The sequence below is a fragment of the Carlito syrichta genome, unplaced genomic scaffold (assembly GCF_000164805.1).
Source record: "Carlito syrichta isolate Samal-C Ts95f unplaced genomic scaffold, Tarsius_syrichta-2.0.1 Scaffold135714, whole genome shotgun sequence".
NCBI classification, from domain to species: domain Eukaryota; kingdom Metazoa; phylum Chordata; class Mammalia; order Primates; family Tarsiidae; genus Carlito; species Carlito syrichta.
In genome coordinates this window covers 64,316-81,423 of record NW_007079810.1, presented here as the reverse complement: position 1 = coordinate 81,423, position 17,108 = coordinate 64,316, and the positions used below count along the sequence as shown (strand labels likewise).

General features: G+C 46.5%; 1 protein-coding gene and 1 pseudogene across 2 annotated transcripts; both read left to right on the top strand.

Annotated features, from left to right (window-relative positions):
• Positions 1 to 1,555: 1,555 nt before the first annotated feature.
• Positions 1,556 to 2,545, top strand: LOC103250938 (annotated as a pseudogene). Its single transcript, XR_503690.2, has one exon. The product of XR_503690.2 is annotated as an ATP synthase F(0) complex subunit B1, mitochondrial pseudogene (transcript).
• A 3,858-nt stretch (positions 2,546 to 6,403) lies between these two features.
• TEX101 (testis expressed 101) lies at positions 6,404 to 12,686 on the top strand. The gene is made up of 7 exons (XM_021708290.1): positions 6,404 to 6,493; positions 9,638 to 9,761; positions 10,422 to 10,529; positions 10,660 to 10,803; positions 10,964 to 11,164; positions 12,189 to 12,299; positions 12,460 to 12,686. Exons 1-7 carry the CDS (start codon positions 6,404 to 6,406, stop codon positions 12,684 to 12,686), a joined length of 1,005 nt encoding a protein of 334 aa, XP_021563965.1.
• The last annotated feature ends 4,422 nt before the right edge of the window (positions 12,687 to 17,108 follow it).

Here is a 17,108-nt window from a genome sequence, read left to right as displayed (position 1 = left end):
GCTCCGGCAATCCTTCCACCTCAGCCTTCCAAGCAGGTGGAACTACAGGTGCGCGCTACCATGCCCAGCTAATTTTTTATTTATTGTAGAGATGTGGTCTCACCAAGTTGCCCAGGTGGGTCCGAACCCGCGGGCTCAGGCAATCCACTCACCTCAGCTTCCCAAAGCGCAGGATTACAGGCTGAGCCACCAAGCCCGGCTTCTTTCTTTTTTTTTAAAGCTGGAGTCACAGTCTGTTGCCCAAGCCGTAGTGCAATGGCACGCTCATGACCACCGCAGTCTCAACCTGCTGGGCTCAGTGCGATCCTTCCACCTCAGCCTTCCAAGTAGCTGGAACCACAGGCATGTGCCACCACACCCAGCTATTTTTTTTTTTTTTTTTTTGGAGTTGGAGTCTCACTCTGTCACCCAGGCTGAAGTGCAGTGGCACACTCACAGCCACCCCAGCATCGACCTGCTGGGCTCCGGTGATCCTTCCACCTCTGCCTTCCAAGTAGCCAGAATTACAGGCATAAACTATCGAACCCAGCTAGTTTATTTTCATTTTTATTGTAGAGACAAGGTCTCGCCAAGTTGCTCGGGTTGGTCTCAAACCTGTGGGTTCAGGCAATCCACTCGCCTCTGCATCCCAAAGTGCTGGGATTACAGGCTGAGCCACCGAGCCTGATCCCAGCTAATTTTTTTGAGTTTTATTGTAGAGATGAGAACTTGCCAAATTGCCCAGGCTGGTCTCAAACCCCTGGGCTCAGGCAATCCTCTCGCCTCCACCTCCCAAAGTGCTGGGATTACAGGTGTGAGCCACCACGCCCGACTGATCTGATTTTCTATAACTGCCCAGGGCCTTGCCAGTCACCACAGACTACTGGTGAGAATTAGGAAGATTTGAGTAAGAAAACCTTCATGCCAGGTGCAGTGGCTCAAACCTGAGTGCTGGGAGGCAGAGGTGAGAGGAATGCCTGAGCCCATGGGTTCGAGACCAGCTTAGGCAACATGGCAAGACCTTGTCTCTATAAAAAATGGAAAATTTAGCTGGGTGCGGTGGCTCATGCCTGTAGTTCCAGCTACTTGTAAGGCTGAGGCAGGAGGATCGCCTGAGCCCAGCAGGTTGAGGCTGCAGTGGTCATAAGCATGCCACTGCACTCCAGCCTGGGCAGCAGAGTGAGACTGTCTCAAAAAAACCAAAAACACCTTAATAGATGGCATAACAGGGAGGATCTTTTTTTTTTTGTTTTTTAAGATGAGTGAAAGTTTTTTAATACATCATGAATTCTAGAGTAAAAACACCAACATGGACAAGAAATGAGAATAGCGTTCTGCATTTCTTCAATAGCAGGATGGACAGCCCCAAAACACAGTCAGCTGACTTCTGGCTGGCAGCAGATTTTATATTCTACAGGTACTCATTTGGTGGTGAGAAAAGGGAAGGAGAAACAGAACTGTGAGTGCAGGCAAGGCAGGGGTTTCCTCTCTGATTAGTCATTAGCAATATTCAAAAAGACAGGCAGGAAGCCTAGGAAAAGTGCTTTGGGGTTTAAGAGTAAAACAGGGCCCCTGACCGATTCTCCGGTTGGGGTCACAGGGACGCTGAGACCGCTGTCTAGACCTTTGGTGACCATGCTGTCCTGGGTGGCACTTGCTGCCACCACAGCGGCGCCCTCGCTGAAGAACGCTGCCCTCCTGGGTCCAGGGGTCTTGCAGGCCACAAGGATCTTTCACACAGGGCAGCCCAGTCTTGCCCCACTGCCACCTCTTCCTGAATATGGAGGAAAAGTTCATCTCAGGCTGATTCCTGAGGAATTCTTCCAGTTTCTTTATCCTAAAACTGGTATAACAGGACCCTATGTGCTTGGAACAGGGCTTATTTTGTATGCTCTATCCAAAGAAATATATGTGATTACCCCAGAAACCTTCTCTACCATATCAATAGTAGGGTTGCTTGTCTATGTAATTAAAAAATATGGTGCCTCTATTGGAGAATTTGCTGATAAACTCAATGAGCCAAAAATTGCCCAACTGGAAGAGGTGAAGCAGGCTTCCATCAAACAAATCCAGGATGTGACTGATTTGGAAAAGGCACAGCAGGCACTAGTTCAGAAGCGCCATTACCTTTTCGATGTCCAGAGGAATAACATTGCTATGGCTTTGGAAGTTACTTACCAGGAACGGTTGCATCGCGTATATAAAGAGGTGGAGAATCGCCTGGACGATCACATCTCTGTGCAGGATATGATGCGTCGAAAGGAGCAAGAGCACATGGTAAACTGCGTAGAGAAGCATGTGGTGCAGAGCATCTCTGCCCAGCAGGAAAAGGAGACAATTGCCAAGTGCATTGCAGACCTAAGCTGCTTGCAAAGAAGGCTCAAGTGCAGCCAGTTCTGTAAATGTGTCTGTCCCATTGAGACAGCTAGAAACAGTTGACCGACTAAATGGAAACTAGTCTATGTGACAGAATATTCTGCAGTGCTGTCTACTGCAGTTACAGTTTACCTTTCCTAAAAATGAAAAGTTGGAGTTTTCCATAATGAGCGAACTAAATCTATTGGCCCAGTCGGGTGTTTCTCATCCATCTTACTCTACATTTTGAGTTGTTTCATGATCACTTTCAAATAAGCAGTTTGCTTTTATTAAAACTTGCTACCTGACTAAAGATTGCCAAGTTATCGTGTAAATTTATAATTAATTCCACCATCTTGCAATAAAGTGACAATTGAAACAAACAAACAAAAAAAAAGAGTAAAACAGGTGGTTTAAGCCCAAGGCTTGCCTCTCATTGTTACATAAGGTTTGCAGATCTCAATTCTTTACAAAGAGGAAGGAAAAGCACATTGGTGTGAGAGGGAACAGCATGTGCAAAGGCCCGGAGGTGGGAGAACGCTGGGAGTTCTCAGGAAGGAGTTGCACGATGCCTGTGTCAGCTTCACTGAGAGCTGTGGGCATTGGATAAGGCTGGGCTTTGAAGGATAATTAGGAGTTTGTAGGGTAAACAAATGCATGGGGGCAGGGAGGGCTCTCCCATGCAGAAGGAACAGTGTGTGCAAAGCCAAAGAGGCTGGAAAAGACTGGAACTGTCTTGAGAATAGATAGTAGAGGGGAAGTGATGACATGAGGGTATAGGAGCTAGTCTCCAGGTCCTTAGTGAGAGGTTGTAAACTTCCCACAGGATTACAGGAAGCATGGAAAACTGCTGAGGTTGTTTGGCAGAGGGCCTGAGACATGCCATAGCTCTTGTGAGACACAGCTGGAAGAAATCAGACACAGAGGCAGACACACACACATACACACACACACAGACATGCACACAGAGACACATCAGACACACGCATGCACACACAGACATACATATATAAAGACGTGCACCCACAAACACGCACGCACTCACCGTCACAGAGGCACACACAGCCGTTATACTATGAAGTAAAACTTTCTAAAACAAAGGCATAGACAAAGGAATTTGGACTTCAGCAGGTTAGCAAATATTTACTGCACATCAAGACCAGCCATCAGAAGCTAGGGGTACAACAAGACATCAGAGAATAAGTGCAGGAGAGAAAGGCATTTCAGGGTCATCAAACAGCTTACACAAAGGCACGGGGGTGGAAGAGGGCCACAAGAGCATGGGTTGCCCAGAGTGGGCCAGGCAGGAGTCCATAGTGAAAAAAAAATCAAGGGCTTGAACTGGTACGACCCTGACTGCTCCCCTGAAGAACTGGATGTGGTCCCAGTGGGAGAAGCAAGCCAGCACAGTTGGGGGAGCAGAGCAGTGAAGAACGTAGTGTTTGAATCAAGGAGAAGTGGGGTCTGGTCTGGCTTTTGAGCACCACCTCCTCTTTGAGCCTTGTTCCCCACCTATAATCCATAAGTATTGATTTAATGAGCCCCTTCGATGGCAAGACTATGCCGTAGATGATGGTGAACACATCAAACAAAACAAAACCCCTGCCCTCAAAGAGCAGGGAAGGTTGGGGAAGGTCGCTGTTAAACATACAAATATAGACACAAATAACATATCAGTCAATGATAAGTATAAGAAGAAACTCAGGCAGTGTAAGGGGTCGGAGAAGGATATGTATGCTGTTCTTGTAGAGAGACTGTCAGCAAAGGAGAGTAACCTCAGAGCAGAGACACGAGGAAGGAACCTTGCAGGAATGGCATAAGGAAGGGATGATTCAGAGTGGGGAAAGCATATGCAAAGGCCCTGAGGGGGGCATGTTCCTGCCACGTGTTCAAGAAACAGTCCAAAGCCACTGTGGCTGGAGCAGAGTGAACAAAAGAGAGCAGGAAAGGACGTGTGGATGGAAAGGCGGGGGAGGCCTGATGTGAAGGGCCTGATAGGCCATTTTAGGGACTTAGAATCCTACTTGGGACAAAATGAGAATTCCCTGGAAGGTTTAAAACAGAGGAGTGACGCAATGGGCTTATAGTTAAGCGACACTGTGGCACCAGGTGGGGAAGAGATGGGTACATAGGGCAAAGGCAGGGCGTATGCAATCATCCAGATGAACAACATTGGTGCTTATATAGAAAGATGCCCTCACTATATGATAGCCACTGAATTTTTTTTAACTGATGTTCAAAGATTTTCACAAATTATTTGCCAACCATTACTCTAGATGAAATTTCTTGTTTTCCAGATGAACACACTAAAGCTCAGAAAGAAGCAGAGGCCGGGTATGGTGGCTCACACCTATAATCCCAGCACTTTGGGAGGACAAGATGAGAGGATTGCCTGAGTCCACAGGTTCAAGACCAGCCTGGGCAACTTGGTAAGACCTAATCTCTATAGTAAATCAAAATATTAGCATGCCTGTAGTTCCAGCTACTTGGAAGGCTGAGGCAGAAGGATCACCTGAGTCCAGCAGGTCGAGGCTGCAGTGGCCATGCCACTGCACTCCAGCCTGGGTGACAGAGTGAGACTCCAACTCAAAAAAAAATAAAAATAAAAAAAAGAATGTGATCGCTTTCCCAAGCATGGGACCTGCAGAGACAGACACGGCCTGAGAACTGGTGCATTTTCTTCCTGCACCCTTTGATAGGTTATTGTTCAAATATAACAAAGATGGGGCAAACCTGAAGGCAGGAGAAATCCCACAGTCACTCCCTACGAATCAGACCTGTGTGCTGGGGAGGTCTTCCCCATTACTCCTGTCATAATAGAACCAGATAAGCAGACAAGGGTGGGAGAGGGTGATCCCTCACATTCTCACCCACTGGGATGCACCATATATGCTGTGTGTTAATATGGATCCCTACATTCAGCTCACTTTCTTCTGGCCTGTTGGAATTGCAGAGCGCTGCATCAGGTTCCTGATTCACTCCCAGGCTACCCCCTCAGTCTTGTGTCTTCATTCCCTCCCTCACCACCCATCAACTCAGCCTCCATGAGCAGCAAAGGCTGCAACAGGAATGACTCCAAGAAAGAAGACACTATAAAATGGGGTTCCCCTGGAACACTATGCAGCACTCACTACATCTGCAACACACATCTCTGATAGACTGTTCTGAGTTGAGTTATATCCCCCTAAAATTAATGTTAGCCGGGCTTGGTGGCTCAGCCTGTAATCCTGCGACTTGGGAGGCTGAGGTGAGTGGATTGCCTGAGCCCGCGGGTTCGAGACCCGCCTGGGCAACTTGACAAGACCTCATCTCTACAATAAATCAAAAAATTAGTCGGGCGTGGTAGCGCGCGCCTGTAGTTCCAGCTACTTGGAAGGCTGAGGTGGAAGGATCGCTGGAGCCCAGCAGGTCGAGGCTGCAGTGGCCGGGAGCAGCCACTGCACTCCAGTCTGGGCGACCGAGTGAGATTCCAACTCAAAAAAAAAAATTAATATGTTGAAGTCCACCTGGGCATAGTGGCTCAAGTCCCAGCACTTTGAGAGGCCAAGGCAGGAGGATCACTTCAGCCCCGAAGTTCAAGACCAGCCTGGGCAATGTAGTGAGACCCTGTCTCTATTTTAAAAAATAAAATCATATTAAACTATGTGGAAGTCCTAACCCCCTATACCACAGAAAGTGACCTGATTTGGATATAGGGTCATTACAGAAATAATCAAGTTAAAAATGAGGTCACTAGAGTGGGCTCTAATCCAATAGGACTGTGTCCTTATACAAGGGAGAAATTTGGACACAGACACACACACAGAGAGAAAATGATGTGAAGAGACAGAGAGAAAATCACCACCTACAAGTCCAGGAGAAAGGCCTAAAAAAGATTCTCCCTCACAGCCCTCAGAGTGAACCAACCCTGCCAACACCTTGACTTTGGACTTCTAGCCTCCAGAACTATAAGACAATGCATCTCTGTTGTTGAAGCCACCCAATCTTTGTTACAGCAACCCTAGCAAACTGACACACAGGTCAAGAGTCCATTTGAAATGACCTTCTCTACAGGTGCTGGAAGCCAGCCATGGGACTGGGACATGAAGAGACAAGGCAAGTGGAAGAGCCAGAGACATGGGATGGGATGGGGCCAGACAAAAGACTGGAACTTAAGCAGGTAACCATGAAGCTCCCAACTACCCTCTCTGCCTTCTGGTCCCTCCTGCTCCATGGGTCTCGGTCTGGCAATTGTGGCTGAGATCTGGAACCCTGCCCTGCCCCTGCAGTTACACAGTACCCCAGGAAAACCATGTGCCCTTACAGTGGGTGCTTTCTTTTTTATTTTTTTTGAGCTGGAGTCTCACTCTGACACCCAGATTGGAGTGCAGTGGCACACTCATGGCCACTGCAGCTTCCACCTGCTGGGCTCAGGCAATCCTTCTGCCTCCACCTTCCAAGTAGCTGGAACTACAGGCACACGCCACCATGCCCGGCTAATTTTTTGATTTAGTGTAAAGATGAGGTTACACCAAGTTGCCCAGGCTGGTCTCAAACCCGTGAGCTCAGGCAATCTTCTCACCTCAGCCTCCCAAGGTGCTGGGATTATAGGTGTAAGCCACCATGCCCGGTCCCAACAGTGGGTACTTTCAAATACAGGGAGATGAGTGCTAGAGGCCTGAGTTCTGAAAAGAAGGGAGGGTGGCACAGACTCCTAAGTCCCTTAGGGCCAGGACTATCTGGTTTTTGTTTTTGTTTTGAGTTGAAGTCTCACTCAGTCGCCCAGACTGGAGTGCAGTGGCCGCTCCCGGCCACCGCAGCCTCTCCTGCTGGGCTCCAGCGATCCTTCCACCTCAGCCTTCCGAGTAGCCGGAATTACAGGCATGCGCTACCACGCCTGGCTGATTTTTTTTTTTTTGATTTATTGCAGAGATGAGGTCTCGCTGCCCAGGCAGGTCTCGAACCCGCGGGCTCAGGCAATCCACTCACCTCAGCCTCCCAAAGGTGCAGGATTACAGGCTGAGCCACCAAGCCCGGCTAGGACTATCTCTTAATATGTGTATTAACTCTAATTTTTTTTATCACTTGAAAATTCTTAGCATATTTTTACATAAAATTAAGAGCTTTTACTAATTCCATTCTAATGTTTTGGTATTTTCTTTATTAAAAATATTTTTTAATTTAACTCTAAGAAACAGTACCAATTCTGAAAGTACACACAGGAGATCCTTATGTTATGCTATATCTGCATGTTGAGAGTTGAGAGGGGGATAGTGACTTGGACTCCTGGGTCCCCGGGACCCTGGGTTCTAGGGGAGGAGGAGAATGGGGGCCTGGATTCCTGAGTCTAAGGTTAGGAGCGGGCTGAGGACAAGGACCCATAGATTCCTGAGAGATGAGACCACTGGGGGCCAGGCATCAGGGACCCAGTATTTGCGGTGAATTTCTTGCTATCTTTCCCCTAATTTTGCTCCTGGAGGCATGATCAAAACCACAGAAAGCACTTAAGACTGTCTGCCCTATCAGTTTGTTCCCTATTAAATGGCAACAATCAAGACAGTCCCTTCAGTGATTCTAAGAATTGCCAAAGCTTCTGGAATATGCCAGCCAGTCAGTGTTGACACAGTAATCCAAGATTACTACTATCATAATAGAGGGAATTCCTTCCCTGAGTGCACTGCCTCTGGTCTGGCTGCCAGGACGAAGTCAGAATTATCACAGCCCACTTATGAGGTGCTTTATCTTTCTTGCCTCCTGATGACTCCAATCCATCTTGTCATGTAGTCCCAGGACCTAAAGGCATCTCACACCTAATTATTTCTCGTGTCTTCCATGAATCACATGCCTATTTTCAGTATTTAAAATCTTAGGCCATGGCTGGGTGCAGTGGCTCATGCTGATAATCCCAGCACTTTGGGAGACAAGTGAGAGGATGGTGTGGGCCCACAGGTTCCAGACCAACCTGGGCAACTTGGTGAGACCTCTTCTCTACAATAAATCAAAAAATTAGCTGGGCGTGATGGCACATGCCTGTAGTTCCAGTGACTTGGAAGGCAAAGTGGAAGGATCACCTGAGCCCAGGATGTTGAGGCTGTGATTGCCCTGAGCATGCCACTGCACTTCAGCCTGGGTGACAGAGTGAAAATCCAACTCAAAAAAAAAAGGCCAAGCACAATGGCTCAAGCCTGTAATCCCAGCACATTGGGAGGCCGAGACAAGAGGATTGCCTGAGCCCACAGGTTCGAGACCAGCCTGGTGGTCAACTTGGTGAGACCTCCTCTCTACAATAAAAAATAAAAATAAAAAAATAGCTGAGCATGGTGGTGCATGCTTGTAGTTCCAGGTACTTGGAAGACTGAGGAGGAAGGGTCGCCTGAGCCCAGCAGGTTGAGGCTGCAGTGGCCCTGAGCACACTAGTACACTCCAGCCTGAGCAACAGAGTGAGACTCCAACTCACAAAACAAAACAAATAGAATCTTAGGCCATCAAATAATTACATAATATTTAAGACTACAGTATAATCTAATTGCTACTCTTTTGTCAAAGATGATGATGATGATGATGATGATTTGGTTTCCCTTGGCTCATTTATTTATTCCATTGACTCATTTATTTATCATGGCAACTTGGTGAGACCTTATCTCTACAATAAATCAAAAAAACAAGTAAACAAAATATTCACTTATACTGCAACGTACAGAAACAGTACCAATTCTAAAAGTTCACAAGGCAGATCCTCACTTCAGGTCACATCCGGAAAGCTTACATAGACGCGAAATAGAATGTTCAGCCATGAACAACAAATCTGAATGAATGACATGTCTTGCTCATTGGATTATCATGGACACGCAGGTCAGATGCTATGGCAGCCCGTGCCATCACCGATCTTACTTATACATTCAGCAGCGCCCCAGGGGACACTGATGCGGTCATTCCTCTGTTCAGTCCTCCAGGAGACCATGAGGAGCCTGGTGCGATGATGTGATCAGAAGAGGACACCTGGGCTGCGCAGAGGCCACTGTGTGTGACGAACAAGGAGGCCAAGCTGACCGCAGTGGCTAGGGCCACTATGATGAGTGCAAGTTCAGTAGCTGAGGGCCAAGGGCTTGACCTCCCGTTGTGGCTGGAGGCAACATAGAAAGAGAGAAAAGTGTGAAGCGAGATCATTTAGCAACACAGTCCATTCTGCCTTGCATGCAAGGGCTGCAAAACCGAGCAAGGTTTTCCAACCATATGCCCACCAATCTCCTTCTGCGCAGGCGCACCTTCCGAGGCTCCCAGTGATTGGCTTCTCTTGGGCCAATGAGGTGTGGTCTTCCTCCAGGGTCATCCAATGAACTCATCCGATGCTTTTGCCACGGACCAATGGGGCTTCGAGTGCCGTGTCTCTCTGAGGGACGTAAGAGAAGACGAGGCGGTGCGAGGAGGCGTTCCAGAAGGTTCTTTCAGTGCGAAGAGGTTCTGGTGAGGACATCTGGAAGCCATCAGGGATTTTACGCCCCTAAAGACAAAAAGGAGGCTAGGGATCCAGATTTTTGAATCCTTAGGAAAGAGAAGGCCAAGGGCTCGGACTCCTGGGTCTGTGGGGAGACGGGGGGAGGAAATGGGGCCTGAACCCCTGGATCTGAGGAAGTAGGAGCTGGGGGCCCAGAAGAGAGTAAAGGTGGAAAAATTGTATGGAACGCAAACCCCCGGTTCTCTAAGTAGGGCATGGCCGAGCTCTGGAATCCGAGTTCTGACGGAGCTGGGGGCTGAGGGCGGAGCGGATTTCCCGCAGCCTTGAGAGAGTCTGAGTTTGAACGTGGCCTGGGTCTGAGGGAGGTGGGGGCTTTGGGCCCAGACACCAGATCCTGAAGTCGGAGGGTACCGCCGTCCTGGCTTCCATGGTCCTAGGAAATCGGTGGCCAGGCCTGAGAATCGCCGCTCTGGAAAGCGAGGCGCCATAAGCCTATGAATTTGCATGGGCTCCTCACTAGTTGGGACAGACGAACCTCACAGGTCACGGTCCCGCAGACTAAACCCTGCCCTAAAAGTCACACTTGCCCACGCCTGGGTGTCACCTCCCTCGATCTGGCTGAAAAGTGGCCTTTTTCTCCATCAAATCACAGGTCCCGATCAACTCTGCCCAGCCCCAGCCTCTCTAGAAGAAGCCATGGCAACGCGTCTTGTCCTGAGTCTGCTGTTCTTCTTCCTCCTAGGAGCCTCCAGCCACAGTTGTACGTGGGGGGGGGGGGGGAGGTGAGGGAAGAGCCCCTGGGCCGCAGAGGGTGGATCTATGATGACCAAGGAGTCACCGAGGCTCGCGGAGAAGGGCAAGTGCTTCTCTTTATCCCATTTTCTCCCCAGTGACCGAAGATGTGCATTGTTACAAGGGTGTCTCCGTGAATATAGAAGCGGATCCAACCAATAAGTTTAATTGGACCGCAGAGGAAGTTGAGACTTGTGACAATGGAGAATTTTGCCAGGAAACCATACTAATTATTCAAGCAGGTCAAATGAGGATGGGGCGGTTGGGTTGGGTTAGGTTGGTTGGGTTGGGTTGGGTTGGGTTGGGTGGGAGGGAAGGCAAGTACCTCCGTGTCAATATTGTTCCTCTTTTCCCAGGCCAACCACTAGGCCCAGCATCCACTTTCCCTCCTTCTCATAATAGGAGCTGAGGTGGCCATTTTTGCCACGAAAGGCTGCATCACCGAGCAGATGGCTGCAGTCACGTTTGTCCAGCACACTCCACCCCCTGGCCTGATGGCAATCTCCTACAATAACTACTGTGAAGAGTTCCTATGTAACGACAGGAACAACATAAATGACTTTATAAGGCAACAGGAGACCCCAGGTACTCTGGAAGGAGGCAGTTAAGTGCTGAGAGAAACTCCATTAAGACATTGTATTTCTTCCTTCTTTGTGGTCTTTCTTGGTTTATGCAAAAGGACCTCGCTGTTGAAGTGATTGTTCTCCTTTTCCTGAATTGTTCTTTGGGATCTAAGCACTGCTGCTGGGAGCAGAGGGATGTCAGTAAAGGCTGGAGAGTAAACTGGGTTTTGTGTTTACTAGGCAATAGGATGTCAGTGGAGGTTTGTGAATAGGGTTGTGGTATTAACACTCTAACAAGTATTGGCTCCCTGTGGCCACGTGACAACAGCCCACTTCCCCAGTTTGGACTCAAGGACTGTAGAAACCTGGTCCTGCCTATCCTTTCTGCTTTATTTCCTTCTCTGATTTATTGTTTTCTAGTTGGGACTAATGTTAAAGGTACTTAACAATGGAGATGGCACTGACCAATCAGAATTGGTAATGACGGTAGAAATAAAATTCAGTATGACCTGTACCTACTGCTGAACGTCAGCCCTGCAGCCTCTCACAGTCCCCCAGATCCACCAGTCTGGCTCACACCCTCTGACCCTTGTCCTTGTTGTTTTCTTTGCTACTCCCTCAGACTCCCTTGTTCACATAGCTAGCCCCTATTTCATCCTCAGTCTCAGCATGGGTATCAGCTCTTTGAAAATACCAAACTGTTTGGTTAGGTACTCTTCCTTTCCTCTGCCATTATACCTTGAACACAGTAACTACCAAGTTGTATTGTAGTTAATTACTTACACGTCTTTCTCCATCTAGACAGTGATGCTGGATGGCAGTAACTATGTTCTTTTCAGCTCTGTATCTCCATACCTAAACACAGTGGAAGTCATGTTGATGGGGGATTTGAAAGCAGAGAAAATCAGCTACGGAAGGACAGGGAGGCTGCGCTAATGGGCCTTGAGTAGAATGGCATTACCAGGAAAGACTTAGGAAGAGGAGGCAACAAGGAGGGACATCTCTGGAGGCAGGACATGCTCTTAACTGTTCCTCTCTTCCCCATCCAGCTTCCAGGGTGCCAGCTCTCCATTGCCCAACCTGTGTGGCTTTGGGGTCCTGTTCCAGTGCTCCTTCTCTTCCCTGTCCCAGTGATACAAAGCGATGCTACCAAGGAAAACTTGAGATTGTGGGAGGTAAACTGAAATGAACATCTGATGGTTTCAGAGACTGGAAAACCAAACATTTTGAGTAAATCCCAAGTGGTTCTGACCCTCAGAGTTTCAGGGATGAGGGAGAATTGGATTCCCCACTGATTTCCTAAAACATCTGTGCGTCTCCCTCTTTGCTCTGTAGGTGGCATCAACACCTCTGTGGAGGTCAAAGGCTGTATAGCGGAGCCTGGTTGCAGGCTGATGTCCAAAATCCCTGCAGTAGGACCCATGTTGATAAAGGAAATGTGCCCACAGCAGCTCCTCACTCGATCCCGAAAGGCAGAAAATGGGACCAGCTGTCTTATTTCAATTTGGTGGCTACAGTTGCTGCTGCCTTTGCTGATGCAATCTTTCTTCCATTTTTCCTGAGAAGGCACTTATGGTCCTGGGTCTCGGGACACCTTTTTGGCTGGAAGCCTTCTGACTACTGGTCATCAATGAGTTGAGAAGCAGGTGGGGATTTGAAGAAGAACAGAAATATGCTGTGTATGTATTTTACAGTTTTAATAAAATGTCTACTGTGATTTGTGTATGCTTCAAAACTAGAAGTGGAATTTGAGTGCTGAAAGGGTCCTTAAAAGTAATATTCTACAACCCACACATTTTCCAGAAAGAGATTCTGGGATCTAGAAAACTTTAGTGAGTTTCTCACATTTACATAGCTATGGGCAGAGCTAAGGCAAGAATTTAGAGATTTTGACCTAAACTTTGATTTTCCTTTCACTCTGATATGCTAACACCTCTTGGGGTCCTATTATTTCCCTAGGAGGTATGCAGAATGAGAAAAACCAGACTCCAAATTCTTTGATTATAATGGGCCCCATCTCCCTGTATTCCTTCTGTCCCTTGCCTGCTCTACATCATTACTTCCCTTTTCTGTGCCTTACTTAATCACTCTCCAGTGAACAGAGGGAACTTGGGAGGTAGAGAGGGCTCTGAAGTGTATGTTGATGGGGGCCTGTGACTTCAGGGGGGAAGATTTTGGGGAAAATTTTTCATGCTTATTTATTTACTTATTACTCCAGAATGACTAAAATCTATCAAATTATATAGGAGGTTTATAAGACAAAGCAAAAGATGGGAAGAGGAAAGAGGAAGAAGTTCCTTTTTTTATTTCTAATTTTTAAGTCGGTGTCTCACTCTGTTGCCCTCCTGGGCTCAGGCGATCCTTCTGCCTCGATCTTCCAAGTAGCTGGAGTTACAGGCATGCACCACCGTCCCTGGCTAATTTTTTAAATTTATTGTAGAGATGAGGTCTTGCCAAGTTACCCAGGCTGGTCTTGAACCCGTGACCTCAGGCAATCCTCTCACCTCGGCCTCTCTTTTTTTTTTTTTTTTTTTGAACAGCTTTACTAAGTCTTGTTAGACTTGTTAAATGACATGGTAGACTGCATTGGGAGTGAGAGGAGAGACTTTAGTGCAAACTGTTGTCCCTCTCCCAAAATTGGCCATAGTATATTCCTTCCAACCAAGTTCTTTCTAGAAAGTTCTCTAGTTCTGAGGCAGGCATATTTAGCATAACTCCTGCCTTAGAGGTAATTAGGTAAGTTTTTTTAGATAGGTCTAATTCAGATAACTAAGGACCAGGGTGGTTAAGCATTCAGGCACCATTCTTATCAGTACTCGACTTTCACCCTACTGGCCAGGCATATCAGACCTGACCACCTTGCAGGTTGGAATGTGGAACTATCTGTAGTAAATTACAGAAACAATTAGCAATTACCCCAAATGCAGAGACATATTCTAAGAAAAACCCAGATCTAGTTAGGCAGTTACTTTCTGTTATTTAGAGGGTCCTTGTGATGTTGTAACACATGTAAACTTAGGTTAAGAGCAGTCAAAACTCGTGATCAGATACCTGCAGCCCTCTACTCCTAGCTTATGGAATAGTTTGCTTTATCTTTATTGTGAATTTATATAAAGCTTCTTGTTATCAGCAAGGCAAGCATGTGTCTTTCTAAGACATAAACATTCTCCCTTGAATGTGTTTTCCACTCTGTAATTAAGTGTACTTAGATTCTTGCTGTGTCTTACTCTTGAATTTTTTATTTTTTATGATGAAGTCAAGAGCACATGAAACAACTTATACCCCATGTACTCTGACATCAGTCCTGTCCACTTTCTTGCAGTTTATGCCCCCACACTAGCTAATTTCCATCTTTATCCTTAGGCATCCATTCCCCATTGTATCAGTTTACTAAATCTCCATAAAGAGAGAGAGGAAGCACAAGCAAATCAAATTTTAGTTTAGTGAGGGAGCATAATTTTTAAAAATAAGCATTCAAAGCCATGGCTGATAACTACTATTCAGAGAAAAAAAAAAAATACAAAAATATCTAGGTGTTTCCCATAGGCACTGGCCTAATGGTGTGAAAGACAGTTGCAAGAAAAATTCCTGAGTGAATGAAGGGAGCACACAATTTTCAAAATTTTGGTCTGTGGATTGTTTTGATGTTTTAAAGATGATATCCATCATATGCCAAAGACATTTTTGCAGCATGTACTAATTTCTCAGGCCACAAACTCAAGTGTGTAAATTTTAAATTATATTTTATATAAATGTATAATATAAAGTATTTTAATATACTTATTTTTAATAATTTTATCACAATACCATATTCTACCACATGGAAGATAGTAACTTCATCATTTGAATAAATTGAGTCACATCAGGGCATTCTTGATTTAAGGTCAGTTAATTCAAGTCTTTCCTTTTGCACTGTCCTCATCCAGGGCTTATGCTACACAGTAGTCTATTATCTATTACAACAGATACCCCATGAGTCCTTCATTCTTAAGACTGACATTTGAAAATTCCATGCCTTGGCCGGGCGTGGTAGTTTATGCCTGTAATCCCAGCACTTTGGGAGATGGAGGCGAGAGGATTGCCTAAACTCAGGGATTCGAGATCAGCCTGGGCAACTTGGTGAGACCTCATCTGTACAAGAAATCAAAAAATTAGCCAGGCATGGTGGTACATGCCTGTGGTTCCAGCTACTTGGAGGGTTGAGGTGGAAGTATCGCCTGAGCCCAGTAGGTGGAGGCTGCAGTGGCCATGAGCATGCCACTGCACTCCAGCCTGGTGACAGAGTGAGACTCTAACTCAAAAAAAAAGAAAATTCCCTGTCTTGCAAGTCAAAGGTTGGGCCTTTAGAACTATGATTTCTGCCTCAATTTACATAGCCTACTTTGAAACTTCAATGCTGAATGTTAAGATTTTGTTGTTTAAATCAGATTCTCACTGTTCCCAAAGCTGTAGTGCAGTGACATGATCACGGCCACTGCAGCCTTGACCTGCTGGGCTCAGGTAATCCTTCCACCTCAGTCTTCCAAGTAGCTAGAACCACAGGCATGTACCACCACACCTGGCTAATTTTTTGATTTCTTGTAGAGACGAGGTCTCGTCAAGTTGCCCAGGCTGATCTCGAACCCCTGAGCACAAGCAATCCTCTCACCTCCACCTTCCAAAATGCTGGGATTACAGGCGAGAGCCACTGTGCCTGGCCTCTCTCTGCACTTCTATGGTAATAGCTCTACTGCCTGAGTGGGGGAGAAAGGGCAAGAGAATAGTTTAAGGAGTTGGGGAGTTAGGAGACAAGAAAAATAGCAAAATATAATTCTGCACATCTTCTCTTGCATTCATTTGGATTTAGCCTTTGTCCTCACACATGATGTTTACTGCTACCTCTAGGTTTGTGTTCGTGTTCTTCCCTCCCTAAAATTCCACCTCCTCTTCCCACCTACCCACCCATAAGGGTGTCTGCCAGCCTTCCTTGAACAGTTTCTTATTTCCCACACAGTGGTATTGTCTCCCCTAATAAAGTAACAGCACCTCAGGGACAGGCCTTGTTTCCAACATCTTTGCTTAAGATATGACTGCCAACCTGATGTAGAACTGGAACCGCTTACTGAAGTGAACCAAAGTTCTGCTACACACACGCAGCTGTCTCCAGCTACTAAGTTGGCCACGATTAACTGCAACTAATTACCTTAAACTTGATGCTACCATGGAGAAAATGACAGCAAGTTCCAAAGAGTAAAAAAGAAGAGAGGCAGAAGTTTAGGAAGGCTGGAGCATTGCAAAACAGTAAGAATTTGAAAACTCCTTTCTCTCTGTTTCCTCTGGTGTTATAGTGGCCATGTGGGCATTTCCTAGTTTCAGCAATGATGTCAGAGTGACAGGACAGTTTTGATCAGGGACTAGGAAATTTTGGGGAGGTCCCCTTATTATTATTTCATGTAAATAAAAATAGTTATCATTTACTAAGCAATTATCTTGTTCTTGCCCTATGCTAAAAACTTTACAAATATAATTTATATAATCCCACAGTGTGTTTTTTGTTTTGTTTTGTTTTTGAGTCAGAGTCTCACTCTGTCTTCCAGGCTGGAGTGCAGTGGCATACTCATGGTCACCGCAGCCTCGACCTGCTGGACTCAGGTGATCCTTCTGCCTCAGCCCTCCAAGTAGCTGGAACTATAGGCACACGCCACTGTGCCCAGCTAATTTTTTGATTTTGTAGAGATGAGGTCTCACCAAGTGCCCGGGCTGGTCTCACACCCGTGTGCTCAGGCAATCCTCTCACCTCAGCCTCTCAAAGTGCTGGGATTACAGGCATGAGCCACAGCACCCAGCCTACTCACTGTCTGTTTTTGGTGGGGAGTTGGAGGCAATGCAAGTACCCCTCACAAGAGGGATGGATAAATAACATGTAGCAGATAACATTCTTGGAATGTGCAGCACCTATTAAACCATCGTTATAAAAAAAAAAAAAAAAAAAAAAACCAGGCCCA